Source organism: Nelumbo lutea, chromosome 1, assembly GCF_056320005.1.
Source record: "Nelumbo lutea isolate HS-2025 chromosome 1, American lotus-T2T, whole genome shotgun sequence".
Taxonomy (NCBI): domain Eukaryota; kingdom Viridiplantae; phylum Streptophyta; class Magnoliopsida; order Proteales; family Nelumbonaceae; genus Nelumbo; species Nelumbo lutea.
In genome coordinates this window covers 218,498,414-218,519,416 of record NC_142684.1, presented here as the reverse complement: position 1 = coordinate 218,519,416, position 21,003 = coordinate 218,498,414, and the positions used below count along the sequence as shown (strand labels likewise).

The 21,003-nt window shown below is 39.7% G+C and overlaps 1 protein-coding gene across 1 annotated transcript in view; it reads left to right on the top strand.

Moving 5' to 3' along the window:
- Window positions 1-1,395: 1,395 nt before the first annotated feature.
- The window catches only part of LOC148881074 (Tetratricopeptide repeat (TPR)-like superfamily protein), a 57,797-nt gene continuing 38,189 nt past the window's right edge, over window positions 1,396-21,003 (top strand). Inside the window, exons 1-5 of the mRNA XM_088963339.1 lie at window positions 1,396-1,966; window positions 2,470-2,595; window positions 17,050-17,119; window positions 17,368-17,481; window positions 18,658-18,741. Coding sequence (XP_088819465.1) covers window positions 1,635-1,966; window positions 2,470-2,595; window positions 17,050-17,119; window positions 17,368-17,481; window positions 18,658-18,741 — 726 coding nt within the window. The 5' untranslated portion in view covers window positions 1,396-1,634. The remainder of the gene's footprint in view (window positions 1,967-2,469; window positions 2,596-17,049; window positions 17,120-17,367; window positions 17,482-18,657; window positions 18,742-21,003) is intronic.

Sequence of the window (21,003 nt, the reverse complement as noted above, 5' to 3'; positions counted from 1 at the left end):
TTGAACTTTGGGGGTAGTGTTACGTTAGTATCCGGACTTTCAAACGTATCACTACAATACCCAAACTTTCAAAAAGTGTTACGTTACTTGTCACTGCGAGAGACAAGTAAGATGTGTCTCTAGAAGAACAGAGAACAAAAGCGACTGAGCTGGAGAAGCATGCATGTGTTGTCGATATTAAATGCGGGGATGGAGAGGTGAGTAGAAATTGGGAGGGAGAGAAAGTTTGTAGGATTTGTCACTTGAGTTCAGGCTCTGATCATCCAATTGGTTTTGGATCTTATCACGCTTGGTTGCGATTGCAAAGACGAACTTGACATTGCACATCGTCACTATGCAGAGGCTTGGTTTAAGTTAAGAGGCAACAAATAATTGTTTCTTACCTTGGATTTTATTGGATAAAGTGAATCCCATCCTATTTCAGTCAAAAACTCATAATGACCTGAACTTTTTGACATGTTCTTGATTGGGATAATAAGGGTCTGTTTGGTTTGTAGTCGGAATTAGAATTAGAATCGGAATTGGAATCAAGATTCTTTGAAATCGGAATCGGAATGATCAATTTCCATAATTTGTTTGGTACAAACAAGAATGAAAAAGGGAATTAAAATCACCAAGAATGGGATTTCGTTCCCAAGGGAAGGGCAGGGAATGGCCATTCCCTCAAATGGAGGAATGCCATTCCACCAGGAATGGGAATGAAATTCCAATTTCACCCAATCAAACAGTAGGAATTGAAATAGCCCATTCTGATTCCGATTCCAGACCCCAGACCCTAAGTTTTGAACTTTCAATCCTTAAAATGAAGCTATGCTTCATCTAATTTTTCCTCTTCTGAGTTATATGATAGAATTGCCCATCGGCAAATGCCTCAAGTCGTTGTTGATGGTAGCCTTGATCTTGCAGCATCATCGCCGCCCACCGTTCTTATCCATGGGCTGTTGTTCCTCGCTAACACATGTCATTGGCTTCTAGAACAAGAAAGGGGTTAGAAAGAACAGGCCCACCACCCCATTGCAGTTTAACTTCTTTTGGAACAGTGGTGCATTCGTTCTTGATCCCAAATGGGTACTGGGTTGCCATTGTTTTACCTTATCTCCTTCTTGTTCTGTTTAGAGGTATCATCATTTCTCCTCCCTTTTTTTCCGTTTTGGTTAGAGGTGGGCCTACCATCTAAAGGTAGAAGACAATGAATAATATCTTTATTAGTTCAAAATCTTAAGTACTTCAACAGGTGTAGTATGAAGGTAGATGATAATGGACAGTGTCTTCTTTTAAACAATAATTTTGATATTTTCAAAAATTGTGATCTAATAACCAACTGTCCATTAACGGTAGGGGTCAATTTGACACTTTTTAAAACATATTTATAAATTTAGGTACTAACTTTACACTACCCCGAAAGTTTAGGTACTAACATGAAATTTCCCCTTTTTTTTTCAGGAAATTCCTTCGATTCCTAATACAGGCGATCCGAAGTGACCATCGGGCCTACAAAATGCACTGTTCTAACAAGATTGAGTAGAGAGAAGAATACTGATGTTATTCATATTTGGCAGATCTCTGTCCTCATTCTTTTCGAAGTCTGAACTTCGCTCCTCCTCGTTGATGCTTTGCGGACTATCGTTTCCAAAATGTCTGCTAACGTCGAAGAATTGGAGTTGCGGAACAACGAGAAATCGGAATTGGAGAATGGAAGCGAACTTGGAAGAGTAGAAGATTCAGATCCCGAGCTTGATCAAACTAAAGATGGAGAGATTAAATCAGAAGAGGTAGAAAAATCTCCTGCGGTTGAAGAAACCGTGCCTTCCGGGCTTCAGAAAGATGAAGAGAAAAGCCGAACTTTTACGATGAGAGAATTATTGAATGAATTGAAGGAAGATGGAAACGAAATTTCAGGCGGAGAAGTTAAGAGAGGTACCACTAGTTACGATGCAGACAGACAGGATGCAAGCTCTCCTCACAGGTTAGTTCTGCAGATCCGTTTGTTTAGTAGATATTCTTATAGGAAGACCTGGGGTTTCTGTTATCTTTGGATTGTTTAATCCTTCACCGGCTTTATTCACGTTTTTCAGTTCTTAATGCAGTGGAGGATGGTTTGTTCTAAACAGATAATATAAGATTGTGGTACCTTTGCTATTACGCATTCAGTCCTGCATATTCCTTTAATTCATTGAGCAGGATCATAATTGTTAGTTTTTCATTGTGCTGTTGGCCTTTTTCTTTTCTATCCATCTTTCTATTGCTGCAATAATCTGTAGCCGTAATTGATTGGTTTGATGCAGACATGTGCTCAGTGCTTTACTCAATTTTAAAATCATTCAAACTGCAAAAATGAAAAAAAAAAAAAGATAAACCAAGCATAATGTTTGGACTTTAACATTTTCCATCAAATCCCATTTCATAGGCTCTCTTAGTTTTGGTAAAGAGGTACATTCTTTTTCTCATTTGATTTTTAAAACATTTCAGTCAAGAAGAAATGCAACAGAAATATTTGGGCCAGAGCAATGTTGCCATGGAGTTGATCAATAATGTCTCTGGTGTTGATGAGGAAGGTCGTGCTCGCCAACGAATTCTTTCTTATGCTGCTAAAAGGTATGGCTGTATTATTTGCTATGTGTTCTTTCCATGTTGGAGGAGGGTTAGAGATCTTATAAATCAGGTTATTGGGCTTTACTGGCATTGTTTTTAACTATAATTTTGCGATATAATAGCTTTTGTTGCTACTTTCCAGGATAATTCTTTTCTGTTATTGATTAAAAAGGAAAGATAGTATTTCTTCAGTTGTCATTTCCAAGGATTCATGTTTTCCATGGAAAAACATAGTAAGACTTCATTATTTTAGATTGGATTTTCTAGATTCACATCTGATACTACTAACAAACTCAGACTATATCTGATAACTATTTTTAGTTGGCTTGAAGCTGACATGGTCCTTATGTTGAATCAATAAATAAGGTCATTACATTTTTTAATGGATAATAAAGTAAAGTAATTTTATTCATCAAAAGAAAAAACAAAGTAATTTTAATTGAAGTTTAAGAGGAATTAATTGAATAATTTTTTAAGCTACTTGTAGCTGTAGGTAAGGGGGGTGATCTTCTTCTTTTCTTTATTTTATTTCTATCTCATCCCTATTTTCCCTTCATTTCCTATCACATACACCATTGTAAAGTTGTGGACCTAAGAGCCAGAATTTTCCCATGTATGCCAGATAAGATCCTATATACCTTGGGTCTACAATGGTAAGTGGTTCTTTGAGTTCCTTACCTGGTTTTCTCTGATAACATCTTCGTGTACAACTCTAGTTGGACTGAAGACCTGGGCAACACTGTCATTATATTGGATGATTTTAGACAACACCACATTTATGCCAAGTCCAGTATGTATCTAGGTCCAATAATTGGGAGATATTTTGGAATTTGGCCTCATCTGAGCTGTGCCTTAAAAGATTGAGCATATGGTCAACTGGCCCATATCCCCTATTGTGAATAGCCTAGGAGGTGTCCTTTGCCTTATGGGGTATTACTGTTAGAAAATATCAACCTATTCAAGGACCTCATCTAACAGCTTAAGCCTTTAGGTTGAATGGTTCTTTGAGATGGTATCAGAGCCACTTTGACCAAGTGGTCTAGTGTTCGATCCTCATTACCCCCATTATAATTAATTAAGTTTCAGCACTAGGTATGGGTGGGCCTGTGCTTGTTCACACTTCAAGCCCAATCGGTTTTCGTGTGAGAGGGCGTGTTAGAGAATATCAACCTATTCAAGGACCTCATCTAACAGCTTAAGCCTTTAGGTTGAATGGTTGTTTGAGAATTACCGCTTGTTTGTATGAGGGTTTGGCTTGATTGTGGCGCCGTTGACATTGCTGTTAAAGAAAGATTCCTTCACCTAGAACTCTTAGGTTCATCATGCATTTGATGACTTAAAACAAGCCATTGTTGCCTCACCCCCAGATTTGGCCCTCCCTTATTTCACCAAAAAAGTTGGTCATGGATTGTAGTGCATTAGGGGTGGGTATAGGGCCCCCACTTACGCAAAAGGATTATCCAATTTGCCTTTTTTTCAGTATGGCTCTTTTGGCCCTGGTCCAGCCTAAATCCACATATGAAAAGGAACTTATTTTAGTTGTTTTAGCAATTCAAAGGTGGGAGTCCCTATCTCCGACGCTGGCAATTTGCTATAAGAATTGGCTGACAGGAAACACTTGTTGGACCAACTAACCCTCATCCCAGACTAGTAGGGGTGGGTGGCCAAACTCTTCAGGTCTGATTACAAGATTGAGTACAACTCACTCACTAATAAGGCTGGAATACTCTATAAAGGGAGGTTGATATAGCCTGACTCATTGTGACCTAGCCCACTTACCCTCTTTCAGAATGACTTGAGAGGAAGAAGCCCAAGCTGACCTAGACGACTATTACCACTTGTTCCTATGAGGATTTGGCTCCATTGTGCCCCGATTGACATAGATGTTAAAGAAAGATTCCTTCACCTAGAACTCTTAGGCTCATCATGCATTTGATGACTTAAAACAAGTCGTTGCCTCTCCCCTAGATTTGGCCCTGTTTTTCACCAGAAAAATTTGTCGTGAATTGTAGTGCATTAGGGGTGGATATAGTGGCCCTTATTTTGCAAAAGAAGCATGCAATTGCCTTTTCTAGTATGGCTCTTTTGGCCTTGGTCCAGCCTAAATCTGCATATGAAAAGGAACTTATTTTAGTTGTTTTAGCAATTCAAAGGTGGAGTCCCTATCTCCTGCACTGGCGATTCACTATAAGAACTGGCTAGCAGGGCTTCAAATACTTGTTGGACCAACTAATCCTCATCCCAGATTTGTAGTGATGGGTGGCCAAACTCTCGGGGTCCGATTACAGATTGAGTACAACCCACACCCACTAATTAGGCTGGAACGCTCATAAAGGGAGGTTGATATAGCACGACTCATTGTGGCCTAGCCCACTTACCCTCTTTTAGAACGACTTGAGGAAGAAGCCCAAGTTGACCCAAAATTCATGAAGATATGCAAGGGTTGGGCTAGCAATCCACATATCACACTGGGGTATACATCAGTCATAACACTCTTTCGAGAGGGCTGAATGGTTATATAAGCAGCCTCTAAACACATACTTGAGATATTACATCAATTTGAGGCATCTCCCTTTTGCTGACACTCCGGAATCCCAAGTAGCTACCGAAGACTGGCAATCCGCAATTGCTGGAAGGGGATGAAGAAGTAGTTTTGGGAATTTATGACCTTTTACCCCACCTACCAATAGTAGAATTGTGACACAATGGATCCCCTAGGGTAGCTTCAAGCTCTCAAGTCCTAGAGCTGGTATGGGAAGAAACCAGTATGGATTTCATTTTTTGTCTTCCTACTTCAAACGGAAAATTGGTTATACTGGTCACAGTGGAACATGGGACAAAATATGCCCACTTCTGAGCCTTTTCACAACCTTATAGGACCATCACTGTTCCTAAAGGAGTCTATATATATATTTTTTGTTTGATAAGTCTAAAGGAGTCCGTATATTGGGCAATCCCATCCCGATTTTAGATGACAACTCAGGCCCTGGCCCGATCTTTAATAATGTCCAACACACAATTTAGTAGAAAATACGTTAGTCTTATAGGCCAACATCATTGCTAAAGGAGTCAGTATATTGGAAAATCCAATCATGATTTTAAACGATAACTCAGGCCCTAGCCCAATCTAATAATTCTCAGTCCACGAGTCGATTTAAATCAATTATTTGAGTCGAGATGTAGTCCCGGTTTTAAACTGCCCAACCCACAATTCTTAGTGAAAAACTTATTTGAGCTGAATGTAGTCCTAATTTTAGACGACTATTGCATTCGTTACTGAGGAGAGTTAGAAGACAAATGGATTTACCTTATAAGACCGAGATTGTTCCTGAAAGAGTCAGTATATTGGGTAATCCCATTGCGATTTCAAACATAACTAAGGCCCTGACCCGATCTCTAAAAATGCCAACCACGAATTAGTAGAGAAATAAGAAGAAAGGTAATATATTAGGTAATCTCATCCCGATTTTAAATGATAGCTCTATTATAATTCAGCCTTTCTTTGAGTTCTGTTAGTCTGATAACAGCCAAGAAGAGAGAAGAAGAAAGAAGAAAGAAAGAGAGAGAGAAAGGAAGAGAAAAAGAGAGAAGAAAAGTCTGGTTCGAATTAGGGAAAAATTATTTCTCCCATTCGGCCATACATGTTTTATATTACTAATATAATGGAAAAGACACATGTGCTCTTATTTAAGTGAGGGATACTAGTTCTAATATAATATTACAAATCATCAACCTCAACATAAGTATAAAGACAGAAATACCCCTACACTAACACTCCCCCTCAAGCTGGTGAGTATATATCATATAATCCCAGCTTGTTACATATGTAGTCCACTCTTTCCCGACTCAACCCTTTTGTAAAAAAGTCTGCCCACTGGTTCCCTGTGTTAACATATGCAGTGTCTATCACTCCATTCAGCACCTTCTCTCTCACAAAGTGACAGTCAACCTCTATGTGCTTGGTTCTTTCATGAAACATCGGATTAGAAGAAATATGAACTGTATCCTGATTGTCACAATAGAGCTTCATTGGAGTGTTAATATTTGTATCCTATCTCCTGTAGAAGGTTCCTTAGCCACACTAATATTTGTATCCTATCTTCTGCACTGCTACTTCTCGCCACGACTGTTTGCTTCTTACTTTTCCATGTCACCAGATTACCCCCAAGAAAAAAGTGCAATAGCCTGTGGTAGACCTCTTATTGGACATAGAACCGGCCTAGTCAACATTAGTATACCTTCTATTTCAAGTTTTCCACCACTTTTGTATATCAAACCACGACCAGGGGCCCCTTTTAAATACCTCACAATTCTTAGAACCGCATCCCAATGAGGAACCTGAGGTTTCTGCATGAACTGACTTACCACACTAACTGCAAATGAAATATCTGGTCGAGTAATGGTTAGGTAGTTCAGTTTACCTACAAGTCGCCAGTATCTGCCAGGGTCTTCAAACACTTCACCCATACCACTGCTCAGCCTAGTATTTGTTTCCATAGGTGTTTCAGTTGGTTTAGCACCTAACAAACCTGTTTCCTCTAGCAAATCAAACACATATTTCCTCTGACACAAATTAATACCATGCTTAGATCTTGCTACTTCTATCCCCAAGAAATATTTCAATTTACCAAGGCCCTTTGTTTGAAAATGTTCCTGTAGAAAAGTCTTCAACCTGTTAATGCCCATTTTATCATTCCCGGTGATAACAATATTATCTACATACACCACCAATAGGATTTTTCCTGCCTGAGTCATGACTGAAGACGGAATGATCAACTTGGCACTGTTTCATACCAAACTTCTTTACCACCTCATTGAACCTACCAAACCATGCTCGAGGAGACTAGTTAAGTCCATATATAGCCTTCTTTGGTCTACATACCTTACCATCCTCCCCCTGAGCAACAAACCCCGGTGGTTGCTCCATGTAGACCTCCTCAAGCAAATCACCATGCAAAAAAGCATTCTTGATATCAAGCTGATAGAGGGGCCAATCATACATAGCTGCAAGAGAGATCACAACACGAACCGAACCTATCTTAGCAACTGGGGAGAAAGTCTCTGTGTAGTCAATATCATCGGTTTGGGAGTACCCTTTTGCAACCAATTGAGCTTTCAGGCTCTCAACACTACCATCAAGCAAATACTTAATAGTATAAACCCACTTACAACTGACTGCTTCCCAAGAGGAAGAGCGGTGAGGTCCCAAGTATGATTATGAAGTAGAGCTGAGAGTTCTTCTTCCATTGCACGACACCACCCTGGAGAGGCAAGGGCTTCCTAGACATCCTTAAGGACAACAATTGAGGATAACAAAGAGATAAACTGGCGATGGGAAGTGGAAAGGTGAGTGAGTGAAACATAATTAGAAATAGGATGAAGGGTACAAGTGTGTTTACCTTTCCGCAAGGCAATGGGAAGATCAAGATCAGATACTGGGTCTGGGGCTGGTGTGGAGACAACTGCTGGATCTATTGACGGTGATGGAGCCGGAGGAGTAGCAACCGGTACATGTGGGCGATGTGTATACACTTGATGGATAGGTGGGCGTTCAACAGGTGGTGGCATTGGAGGCAAGGACTTGGTCACAACTGGAACAAGGGGAACAAAATCGACAACTGGAAGTGGAAGAGGGGGAGGTGATGAAGAGGAAGAAGCATCACCGGACCCCAAGAAAAACGGAGTAGATTCAAAAAAGGTAACATTAGCACACACAAAAGAACATCGAGAACCAGGATGGTAACACTTATACCCTTTTTGGGTCTGAGAATAGCCAAGGAAGATGCACTTGATGGATCGTGCATCTAACTTGTCCTTCCCGGGGCCCAGATTATGGACGAAGCAGACACACCCAAAAACCCGAGGAGAAAGAGGAAACAGAGACAAAGTGGGAAACAAGGTAGTGAATGGGGAATGACCATCAAGGATAGACGTGGGCATCCGATTAATCAAGAAGCAAGAAGTAAGCACCACATCACTCCAAAAGGGTTTGGGAACATTCATGTGATGCATGAGGGATCGTGCTGTTTCCAAAAGATGATGATTCTTTCTCTCAGCCACCCCATTTTGTTGTGGGGTGTAGGTACATGAGGTCTGATGTATAATGCCATGTTGGTCCAAGTATCATTGAAATGATGGAGATAAATATTCACGACCATTATCAGAACGAAAAATTTTAATGTGAATACCAAATTGATTGTGAATCTCAACATAAAATTTTTGGAAGATGGTAAACAATTCACTTCTTTCTTTCATTAAATAGAGCCACGTCATCCTTGAAAAATCATCAACAAAAATGACAAAATATCTATATCCATTGTATGACATCACTTTATAAGGTCCCCAAACATCTGAATGAACCAAAGAAAAAGGACTCGACACACGGTTATCAACCCTAGAACTAAAGGGAACATGATGATGTTTCCCCAACTAACACGACTCACAATCTAAAACAGAAAGTTGACTCAATGAAGGAACCAAAGATTTCAAAACTTTCAGCGAAGGATGACCAAATCGACAGTGCCACTGGAGAGGAGAGAGAGAGATGACTGGAGAGCTGTTGATGTTCTTCCACTACCGTCAAGATAATACAATCCACCAGCTTCATGCCCTCCACCGATCTTCATCCCTGTCTTGAGATCCTGAAAAACACACATAGAAGGGTAAAAAGTAATAGAACAATTAAGTGACTTGGTCAGCTTACTAATAAACATAAGGTTAAACGGAAATTTAGGGACATACAAAACTGAGGATAAAGATAAGGGGGTCAAGTGAACATTGCAAACACCACAAATCGAGGATGTGGAACCATTAGCAAGAGTAACAGATTGTGATGTTGAGCAATGAGAGAGGGAAGAAAACACACCTAGAGTTCCAATCATGTGATCGGAGGCTCCAGAGTCAATAATCCAGGGATTGGGTGTGGATGCCAAACAAGCCGTACCTGAATGTGCGAAAGTAGTCGTGTTCTGCTGAGATGTGGACTGGACAAACCTCTCATACTCATCACAGGAAACACTCACCATCTCCTTCCCGGGAACATCTGTGGATGTAGGAGGCATCTGATCAGCTGAACGATTCTCCTGTCTGAAATTGGTGTCACTAGTCATGGCATGATTGGCCTAGGTTGAGGGTGGATCATGCAAGTCATAGCAATAATTAATGGTATGTCCATCCATACCACAATGAGTACATCTCTTCGGACCCGAGCCACGTCCTCTGCCACGGGCTCCCCCTGAATCTCTACCTCCAGTACGACCACCACCACGGTTATACGTAGGTCCACCACTACCACTCCAGCCATATATCGGACCACTGCTACCACCACGACCAGATTGAGCTCCTCGAGCTCCACCTCTAACACCACGGCCCCTTGACACTGCAAAGGCTGATCTATCTGAGACATTAGAGTTCTTAGTAGATCCAATGGAAGTCCTCCGAAGTCGAGCAAACACCTCTTCTAAGGAAGGGAGAGCTGACCCTCCTAGTATCTGAGCCCGCACTGGTTCATACTCAGATTTCAGCCCCACCACAAATCGACTCACATCAAGCTGTTCTCTCTGTTGTTGCTGAATTTTGACATCAGAAGTGAGGGTGTGATAAACATTCAACTCATTACGTATGTTTCTCATACTAGCATAGTACTCCTCAAGACTCTGATTGCCCTATTGCAGATTAATATTCCTGATACAGTTGATATACTCTGGTTGTATTGTCTTGACCAGAATACAACTTCTTAGCATGGTCCCACACATCTTTGGCAGTGTCAAGAAACATGAAATTTACACTAATCTTGGGTTCCATACTGTTCCATAACCACGTGATAATTTGTGCATCCTCTTGTTCCCAGTCTTCATACTCATGAGAATCAGTGGAGGGTTTCTCCTCCCTTATGTGTTTCACCTTCTTCTTTGCCTTCAGAAAAAACTTCTACAGATTTAGCGCAAGGTACATAATTCTCTCCATTCAGTTTAATGGAGGTCATTTGAACATTCAGGTAGTCAGCAGGTATTATCACATTAGATTTGCTATCACTGTTATCTCCCATTGCTGAATTCTGTTATTACTAAATTCGGCACACTGCACACTACTTGATCACACTAATCACACTGGTTTCAGCACTTGTTATTGCTGAAGGTTGCACTCCTTACACCACAAATCCTACCCTACGACTACCTGAAATCTCACCACTATATGAGAACCACTCCCCATTCGAATCACACAAAAAAAGCAGCATAAACCCTAGCACACATAGTCTGAAATCCCATCATATGTTCTGAAACATTCTTCCTATTTGATTCATAACAAAAAATATGCATACAAAACTCTTACCTCATCACCCGAAAAACAAACCACACAAGAAGAAAATCAGTCCACACAAGACACCCACTGCACCACACGAATCAGCCCTCTTCTCTTCATCGATTAGGGGAGGGCTTCCTAGAGACCACAACAACCAACCACGAACAACACAACTGGAGGCATAGAAACCTCCAAGGGAAGAGGGCGACCACTCCTTTTCAGCCCTTTCCCTTATCTCCAATCGATGGCAGAGAAATCAAGAGAAAACCCTAGATTGAGTGCGTAGAAAACAGAAATCTAGGCAGATCCGAGTTGCTTAGTTGAGCTTTGATACCATATTATAATTCGGCCTGCCATTGAGTTCTGTTAGTCTGATAACAGCCAAGAAGAGAGAAGAAGAAAGAAGAAAGAAAGAGAGAGAGAAAGGAAGAGAAAAGGAGAGAAGAAAAGTCTGGTTCGAATTAGGGAAAAATTACTTCTCTCATTCGGCCAGACATGTTTTATATTACTAATATAATGGAAAAGACACATGTGCCCTTATTTAAGTGAGGGACACTAGTTCTAATATAATATTACAGATCAGCAACCTCAACATAAGTATAAAGACAGAAATACCCCTACACTAACAAGCTCAAACTTGACCTGATCTCTAGTACTGCTCAAACCATGATTCTTAGTAAAAAACTTATTTGAACTGTGATGCAGTTTTGATTTTAGATGACAGTGGCATTCATTACTGAGGAGAGTTAGAAGATAAATGAATCTACCTTATAAGACCAAGACTGTTCCTAAAGGGGTTAGTCTATTGGGTAATCCCATTGTGATTTTGAACATAGCTAAGGCCCTGGCCCAATATTTAAAAATGCCCAACCCATGAGTTGTAAAAAAATAGCTGAGTCTTATAAAACCAACACCTTTCCTAAAGGAGTACAACCTGCACTCACTAATAAGGCTGGAATGCTCTGTAAATGGAGGTTGATATGCCCCGACTCATTGTGACCTAACCCACTTACCCTCTTTGAGAATGACTTAAGGAAGAAGCCCAAGCTAACCCAACATTCATGAAGATATGCAAGGCTTGGGCTGAGGATCCACATATCAGATTGGGGTATACATTAGTTGTTAGACAGTTTTGTATGCCCTTAGCTTCAATCAAAATTGATGTACTTTATGAGTTTATTGTAAATGAATAAAAGTGCATATTTGATTCATGTTCCCTTGGTATGTTTCTGTGTAATACCCTTAAACTGGACACTTATTGAGACTCGTGTTAGTTTAGAATGTTCACAGCTAGTGGGTCGGTTTGGGGAAACCTATCCTGACAAGGCTGACACTGTGGTGCCATCAAGTCGGTTGAGGTGGCTTGTCTCAGCTACCGGGGTGAGACCCTAGGCACATACAGTGTGGGATTAATTGAATCTTTGAACTGGACCAGATTTCCAAGTATTGCCCTGGACCTTGGAGATTGATGGGCAAAACTGGAAAGTTACACCCGACCCCTAGACTCGATTATGATACTGCACTAGATGTCGGATCGGTGTCTTTGATGTACCAATCAGTGAGATTCTTAGCGGGGGTAAAAACCTGGGTATGTTGGGACAATCCGAGAATTCATTTGAGTGGGTGATCATAGTGATAGGATCAGCCCCTTTGTCGGACAAAGGTAATGATCGGGGATGCGCTCTCACTGTTGGAAACCAAGACTGCCGGCAGCCGATTTCAACCGTTGAGATTTGTTTTGCAAAGTATATTTTATATGAGATATAAAAGTATATACATTATGGTTTCTAAAATGTTTGCAAAAGGTTTTAATTCCCGGGATCCATATGAGTGGAGAGTGCAACACTGTTCCTTGCAGCCGAGGGAGAGGTCCTCTCTTGTCGGGCAGTGTATGATCATTAAGGGCTGAGAGGTTAAGTGTAAGACCATTGAGGATAATATCTGATGGGCTAATCTTGCATCTGCCCACAGTCCCTAGGTGTTACAAGGTGGCTTGGCCCAGGGACCACTTAGAGTAAGTGTTGGGCCCATAGAGCCCATTCGATGGGTTTCAAGGGGTTCACTGTCTTTAACAGTGTATTCGACCAGGCCTTGTAACAAAGGTTGGGCCGAACCCATGTGACTGATGTGTAGATCAATGCTTGGGTCCCATGCCATACAAGGAAGCCCAACTAGGCAGCAGTTAGGAAGGTTAAGTGAGCACATAAGCCTGATGGGCCTAAAGCCCATTTCGAACTGGGCTATTTATTTAGTTAATTAAAGGGGCGAATTCTGAGATGGATTAGCAGATATGATAGGGTCTTAATCCTATCCACTCAGAGAGTCCAGATCTGAATGTGATTCAGATCTAGAAACCTCCTAATGGGATTAGGATAAAGCTAATCTAATCTGCAGATAAGATAAGGGTTTATCCTTATCACTAGAAGAGAAGGCTGATCCAAATATGATTTGGATAAGCACCTCCTAATGGGATTAGGAGCTGATCTTTTAAGTTAACAAGAGAAGGAAGGGGGCGGCAACCTTTAGAGAGACCAAGAAACACATCACATCTTCTTTAGTGCTGAAATCAAGAAGAGAGAATTGTGCAGCCTGCGAATACTCTCTTGCCGCCTCCCTGCTCTTGTCGCCCTGTTTGCCAGTTCGATCTCCAGCTGTGGGAGAAGTCAAGATTGGATCTCGACATCAGTTCTTTGAGAAAGGATTGAAAAGGAAGCTGTGCTCACGTTCCATTCTACTGTTTCTTGCGAAGGACAGAGTTCTTGGGGAAGAACACCTTCGTTGGGAGATATTACTTCTCCGTATCAGGTATTATTCTCTCCCATTCCTTTTGGTTCAGATCTGGTTCAGTTTAAGGTTCAAGATTTATCTTTGAAAATATGATTTTCTAAATAGGGAATGTGATTCCCAGTTGAAGGGAGAGGGAAAATTTTTGAAATTCGCCCCTTATTCCGCAATCTTTGGGCGTCCATGTGATGGATCTCTCATCCTTTCATTAGTCCTAACACTCATGCGAGATGGCTGAATGGTTATATAAGTAGCCTCTAAAGTCTAAACACATACTTGAGATCTCTCTCTCTCTCTCTCTCTCTCAATGACACTCCAGAATCCCAAGTAGTCACTAAAGACTGGCAACCCACAATTGCTGGTAGGGATGCAAATGGATTGGATCATGACCCGATCCGATCCGAAGTCCGATCATATATTGTCAGATTCAGATATCCCTATTTCGAATTTTTGATCAGATCGGATAATTGAATCCAATTAAAAATCAGATTGGATTTGGATCACCCCTTATCCTATCCGAAAGGATCCGATCCAATATATATGTTATGTATTTATTTATTTATATATAATATATATGTTTATATGTTATTTATTTATTCATAAATATGTTATTTATATTCCATTTTTGTAAATTTTTTATATTATTTATTTTTTATAAAATCATATATATATATATATTGATGAAAATAGTTGAAAAAGATACTTGTATTTTTTGTTTTTCTTTCTTTACACAATTATATTTTCTTTTCCTTTTAATAATTTATTATTTTTTTAAATTAATTCGGATCGGATTAGATTCGGATATCCGACATCTTGATCAACTTCGAATTCAAAATCGGTATTTATGAGATCCGATCGGATCTACAGTGTTTCGGATCAGATTTGAATGTACGTTGATTTGAATCTGATCCAATCCGTTTGCATCCCTAATTGTTGGAAGGGGATGAAGAAGTAGTTTTGGGAATTTGTGGCTTCTTGCCCCACCTGCCAGCAATAGAATTGTGAGGCAATGGATCTCGTAGGATAACTTCAAGTTCTCAAGTCCTAGAGCTGGTATGGGAAGATATCAGTATGAATCTCATCTTTTGTCTTCCCCCATTGTAGCTTTTCTTCTTCCTTGTTTTAGATCCTTGTTCACCTATTTCCCTTGTTGGTTTAGAGGTTTCCTTAAGTTCAATCATAGGTTCTATTGTATGGGTTTATAACCTGAGGCAAATTCTCTTTAGTGTTGCTTACTGAATTTTATAATGATACTTTAGCATTCCTTCCCTTTCTCTAACTCCTGAATTTTTTCCATGCATTTCTCAAATAAAATTCCACAACGCCTCTTCTAGTTCAAGCAGTTTCAACACCAGGCAGTACATTTTTTGTGATGCTGGTTGTTTGTAGTTTTGGATCTTTCCAACCAAGGTTTAAATTTTGTCAAAGCTATAAAAAAGGTTGACTTTTCATTAACTTTTGGGAGTGGTTGGAGTGAAATAATGGAATATGAAATCCATAAGGTTTTGCCAACAGTGGAATGAGAGAAAGTAGACTAAGATGGTTTTGTCACATGCATAGAAGACCATCAACAGCACCTGTAAGAAGAAGTGATCCGTTGCAAGTCGAAGGGGGTAGAAGGGCTAGGGGTAAACCAAAAAGGACATGGGCCAAAGTAGTAAGAAATGATTTTAGTGCCCAAAATTCAACAATTGATCTAGCATTAAATGGAATGGAATGGCAAAACAGCATTAAACAATGGTGCATATAGATTCTGTGTGCATTTTTTGTGGTAGACAAGTAGATTTGGTTGTGGTAGATTATATTAGAGGAAAAGAGAAGAGAGAGAGGTGTTAGTTTGAACACTTAAGTGAGGCTCCTTTGGATGTCATAATGAATTACAAAAGTAAACGGGAGAGTATTTGTAAGTTGAATGACATGATCATGGTGCATATAGATTCTGTGTGCATTTTTTGTGCCTTATCAGATACCATGTTCATTCTTTTTGCAACTAAGAAACAGATTTTGTTATTGTTGTTCACTCTTCGGGGATCAACTAATGCATTAAACACTGGCTCCTGGAAAAGGATATTATCAGTGTGGAGCCCAGCGGAAAGGACATCTTGATTTGGAAAATATAATAGAAATGGAAATTTGAGTAGGCAAAACAATTGTGCCTCTTTTCCCTTGGGGTGGGGGGGGGGGAGTTTGCAAGTATTTTTGGAGATGGAAAAGAGTATGTTCTTAAAGGCCTTCTCTTCCCAATAGAAAGGCCTTGCCTTTGGGCATACCAGTCCCTTCCCCTACCCACCCTGCAAACTCAAGTGCTTTTACAGGAAAAATTATCTGATTACGATACTGAGTGAAGCTCTTAAAGAATGAAGTACGTGAAAACAAGCTTGATGTGGAACCTTGGAATCCAAGGAGGAAATGTCAAGACAAACACCCTCCAAGGATTCCGAAAGATAGTGTCTCTGGAACTTCTTTATCCCTCAAAACCCTTCATCATCATAATTCATCATCCCTCAAAACCCTTCTAAACCACAAATCCCAATTCAGTCCAGATTCAAATTGGACATCATGCTTAATGTGCTGCAGAAAGAGAGGAGTAGTCTGAATATAGCTTTCCAATCTGGCATTCAAGCTATAGTCCCACCTATTAGGCATTAGTCTGTGGATGCTTCTGATAACTTATGCCATAGTCTATTGGAATCCAAGAGAAAGCTCTACAACCATTTCCCCAATAATGATGAGTTCCCAAGTGTTATTCTTCCCAGACTTAGTTCACCTGCCTTTCTATGCTTTCATATACTGTCTCCTATTTGATTATGTTCTCTCTTTTGGATTCTCCTGATTCCCACAAAAATTCATTCATTATCATCATAATAAAATTTTGACAGTTTATTAATAAAAGTAAGAAGGATAAGCTTCACTTACACCTTAGGAAAAATCTGCTTTTAGTTGCATACTCAATGGCATTGGTCATCTTATGTAGAACTTGGTTTTCATGTTGCTTAACCAAAGAAGTTCTGAAAGTGATGGTAGATTACAGCATGTAGTTATATTAGAAATAAATTCATTCTTATTTCCGTAGCTACCATCGAGCAATGCTTCATCTTTGTGGTCTCCCCACCCCCCACCCCAGCAGAAATCCCTTTTAGAAGCTTGAACCATTAAGATACCACCGGTGAGTTTGTTACTTGTTCCTCCTGTTTTATTTTAGTTTTTGCTCCTATCAAGTCCATACAAGCACACATCCTTGTCAAGGTATGTTGTAGAGTTTGCTAAAAAAACTTTTATATTTAATAAATTTGGACTGTTTCTTAAATCTCTGCTTGATAGGTAAGGTTTGTTTCTTAATCTCCAAAACAATCATGTGGCTGTTTCTGGCAGGTATGCTAGTGCATTAGAGAAGAACCCAGAAGACTATGATGCACTTTACAATTGGGCATTGGTTCTTCAGGTCTGATTTTTATCATTTGATTATCATTATTGGCTCTTCCATGACATTCACTGATGCATGTAGGGATCATACCTGAGGGGGAGAGGAGATGTGTGTCTATCAGAAAAAAAGTTGCTTTCTTAATATTATAATTTTGTATTACTATTTAGCATGGTGGTGTTATATTTGTTTGTTAATCTAATCTGTTTCAAACCCATTGGGTACCAAATTTCAATCACTCTTTCCATCTATATTAATTCTGGATGCAGGAAAGTGCAGATAATGTTGATCCAGATTCTAGTGCACCTTCAAAAGATGCTTTGCTTGAGGAGGCTTGTAGAAAGTATGATGAAGCCATCCAACTATGCCCTACCCTTCATGATGTAAGTGTCAATATTAGTTTTTCTTAATAAAATTGTATTAATGTTTGGGATTTGGATTGTGAGATGAACGTGAATATTAAGACTTAGTGATCAAATTATATACAAAGTTACTCTTGATATACAAGGAGAGCACTGATAATTAAAATGTGAAAATTAAAAGAAAATACACCAAAATGCCATTTGATAATGGCTGAAGTAGATGATTTGGATGACTTGTTGGATTAGTTACTATATAGCTAAAAATTATTATAAAACTATTTTATCCACTAAAAGACAATAAGTCATTTAGTTCTGCCACTTAAGTTGTTTTCAGATGGCCCCTAACTGATACCCTTACTAGGAAGGGAGCGGATTGACAGCCCTTGTATTAGGGACCACATCCCTAATATCTTTATCCTTGGGAGATAACTAGTAGATACCATTTGTTTTTGTTTCCCAAATCAAAATCCCTTCCAGAAAGCATGAATTTCTGAAAGAATAAAGATCGAGGATTGATGCCCTAAGGTTAGAGATGATGATGATAGTGATTTATATGTTAGATAAACATCTTGTTCATTCAATGGTTGTGTTGTAGCCAACACGATATGGTTGGGACCAATGTTTTCAACCCATTGTTGACCCAGATAGTCGAACCGTTTTAACGTCACCCAGCCACAATTCTGTGTCCAGTTTTCCTAAAACCCAGGATTTGACCAAAATCGTTGACTTGGTCAAAACCCATTTGACCTGGCCATTGGGTCACAGGTTACACACTACATGTATTTGCAAACTTCCCAAGGCCGTAACTTTGTGCTTGGTTGTTTGATTGGGGTGATCTTTAATATCTTGCCCTGCTATTTTTGCCAAAAAACCCTTTTTGTCCTTAAATCCCAATTTTTATCATTTTTATAAATAAAAACTGAAATAAAAAAGATAAATTAAACATAAAATAATATATATAAAATAAACATACATACATACACACACATATATATATATATATATATATATATATATAACACACACACACACACCTCTGTTGGAACACTGATTGGGACAAGGCTTAAATGATGATGACAATGGTTCTGTTTCTATGGTTGTTCTATATATCTGTAACATAGGGTTGCCACGCAAAAATTATGTTTGAGTTAAATTCCCACTTTTTATATTAGTAATCTTTTTGTCATTATATGCTAGGCCTTCTATAATTGGGCTATTGCCATCTCTGATCGGGCAAAGCTGCGTGGTCGTACTAAGGAGGCTGAAGAACTATGGAAACAGGTTTGACTTTGAAATTGGTTGTACAATCTTGGTTCTCATGTATTGACATTCTAATTTCTATTTTTTGAGTGATCTATAATAAGTCTATGTTGTTATTGGCTGATTCTCCTGGAAAGGATTATGGCTATAGGTGGAGATGTGCTAGGTGTTGGAATTTAGAATCTCTTTATTTTATTATTATTATTATTATTTTTGATTGGAAACAATGACTTTCATTAAGGATATCAAATTACATCTTGCAATGTCAACCACTCAGACAAAGAGTGTTGATCCCAAAATGAAATCAAGAATTACAATACAACCCAAAAGAAGTTTTCCCTGAAGGTCCCTTGTTTTCGTCAACTCGGATCAAAATAGAGGAGAAAGAGTTGAGAGTGAAAAGGGTGTGTTTTGTCTTGAACATCACGCCCAAAAATGTTTAACTTATATATGAGATAATACAAGTTATGGAAAGGATAGTTATGTCCTTGTCTTACAAGAAATAATAAAACAAAAGATAGTGTACATAAGTTACAATATAAAAGGGTGGTCCCAAGGGCCAAAAAAGGAAAGAAGATGTAAGAGACATAGATCAGTTTCTACACCCCCCTCAAACTGATGCTGAGGTACGTGCATCAATTTGTCAACTAGAAACTGGTGGCGAGCATGGGTCATAGCCTTCGTGAATATGTCAGCAAGCTATAGGGAGAAGACACATGCAGTAGAGATATGTGTCCAGCAGAAAACTGGTCTTTAATGAAGTGGCAGTCAACCTCTATATGTTTGGTGCGCTCATGGAAGACCGTGTTGGATGCAATCTTGATAGCACTCACATTTTCAGCATAAATAGGAATTGGGGATGACAAGGAGATGCCAAGATCATTAAGGAGGGCTCTCAGCCATATAATCTCACTGCAAACGGATGACATAGCCCTATACTCAGCCTCGGTAGATGATTTGGAAACGGTCGGTTGCTTCTTACACTTTCAGGATATAAGAGAGTCACCAAGAAAGAAATACCAGCCAGTAGTGGAGCGTCTAGTGTCTGGGCATCCTGCCCAATCAGCATCTGCATATGCGGATAAGCTAAGCGAAGGAGATGTAGGGAAGAAAATGCCATGTGAAAGTGTTCCACGGATGTATCTGATAATGTGAAGAATTGCCGTCATGTGCGGTTGCCTAGGAGAAGAAACAAACTGGCTGACCACTTGAACCGCATAAGAGATATCTGGACGTGTCATGGTGAGGTATATCAGACTACCGACAAGCTCTCGATAAAGAGTGGCATCTTCTAGGAGGTCCCCATCATCTTTCGAAAGTTTCATATTCATCTCAAGAGGTGTGTCAACCTGTTTGTCATCACTCAAGTTTGCAGATCTCACAAAGTCCATCGCATACTTGTGTTGATTAACAAAATACCCATGGGGAGAGTGAGTAACTTCTAGACCCAAAAAGTAAGTGAGATGACTGAGGTCCTTCATCTTGAAAGATTGACTGAGTAGCTGTTTCAGAGAGGGAATACTTTGATTGTCATCACCGGTAATAAGAATGTCATCCACATAAAGTAGTAATGTAATTCCTTGGGGACTCCTCGGTATGAACAATGAATAATCGGAAGAGCTCCGTGTGAATCCTGCATTTGTGATCACTGAACGAAATTTCTCAAACCAAGCCCTAGGGGCTTGTTTAAGGCCATACAAGGACTTTTTGAGTCAACATACTAGGGAAGAACTGCCATAGTATCCCGGTGGAGGCTTCATATAAGTAGTTTCCTTGAGGTCCCCGTGCAAAAAAACGTTTTTGACAACCATCTGATGAATGTCGCAATGTTTAATTGCAGATATAGCCAACAACAGACGAGCGGTGGTCATCTTATCTATAGGGGCAAATGTCTCATCATAATCTATCCCATATTCCTGCTTGTACCCTTGTGCCACCAAGCGTGCCTTGTATCTATCAAGACTCCCATCAGATTTGAGTTTCACTGAATATACCCACTTGCTTCCAATAAGAGAGGCATCTGGAGGGGTTGGAACCATATCCCAAGTATCATTATCCATAAGGGCTTGGAGCTCAGTATCCATTGCTTCTTTCCAATGCAGGACAGCCATAACCTTCCGGTATGATGTGGGAATATTTGTGGTAGATAGAACAATAGAGAAGGAGCTATGGTTTGAAGGAAACCCATAACGGTTAGGAGGACGAGAAATTCGAGAAGAGTGACGTAAAGGAGGATTAGAGGATGGTTGAGGATCATGGATAGGTGCAAGTGTACTTACAAGA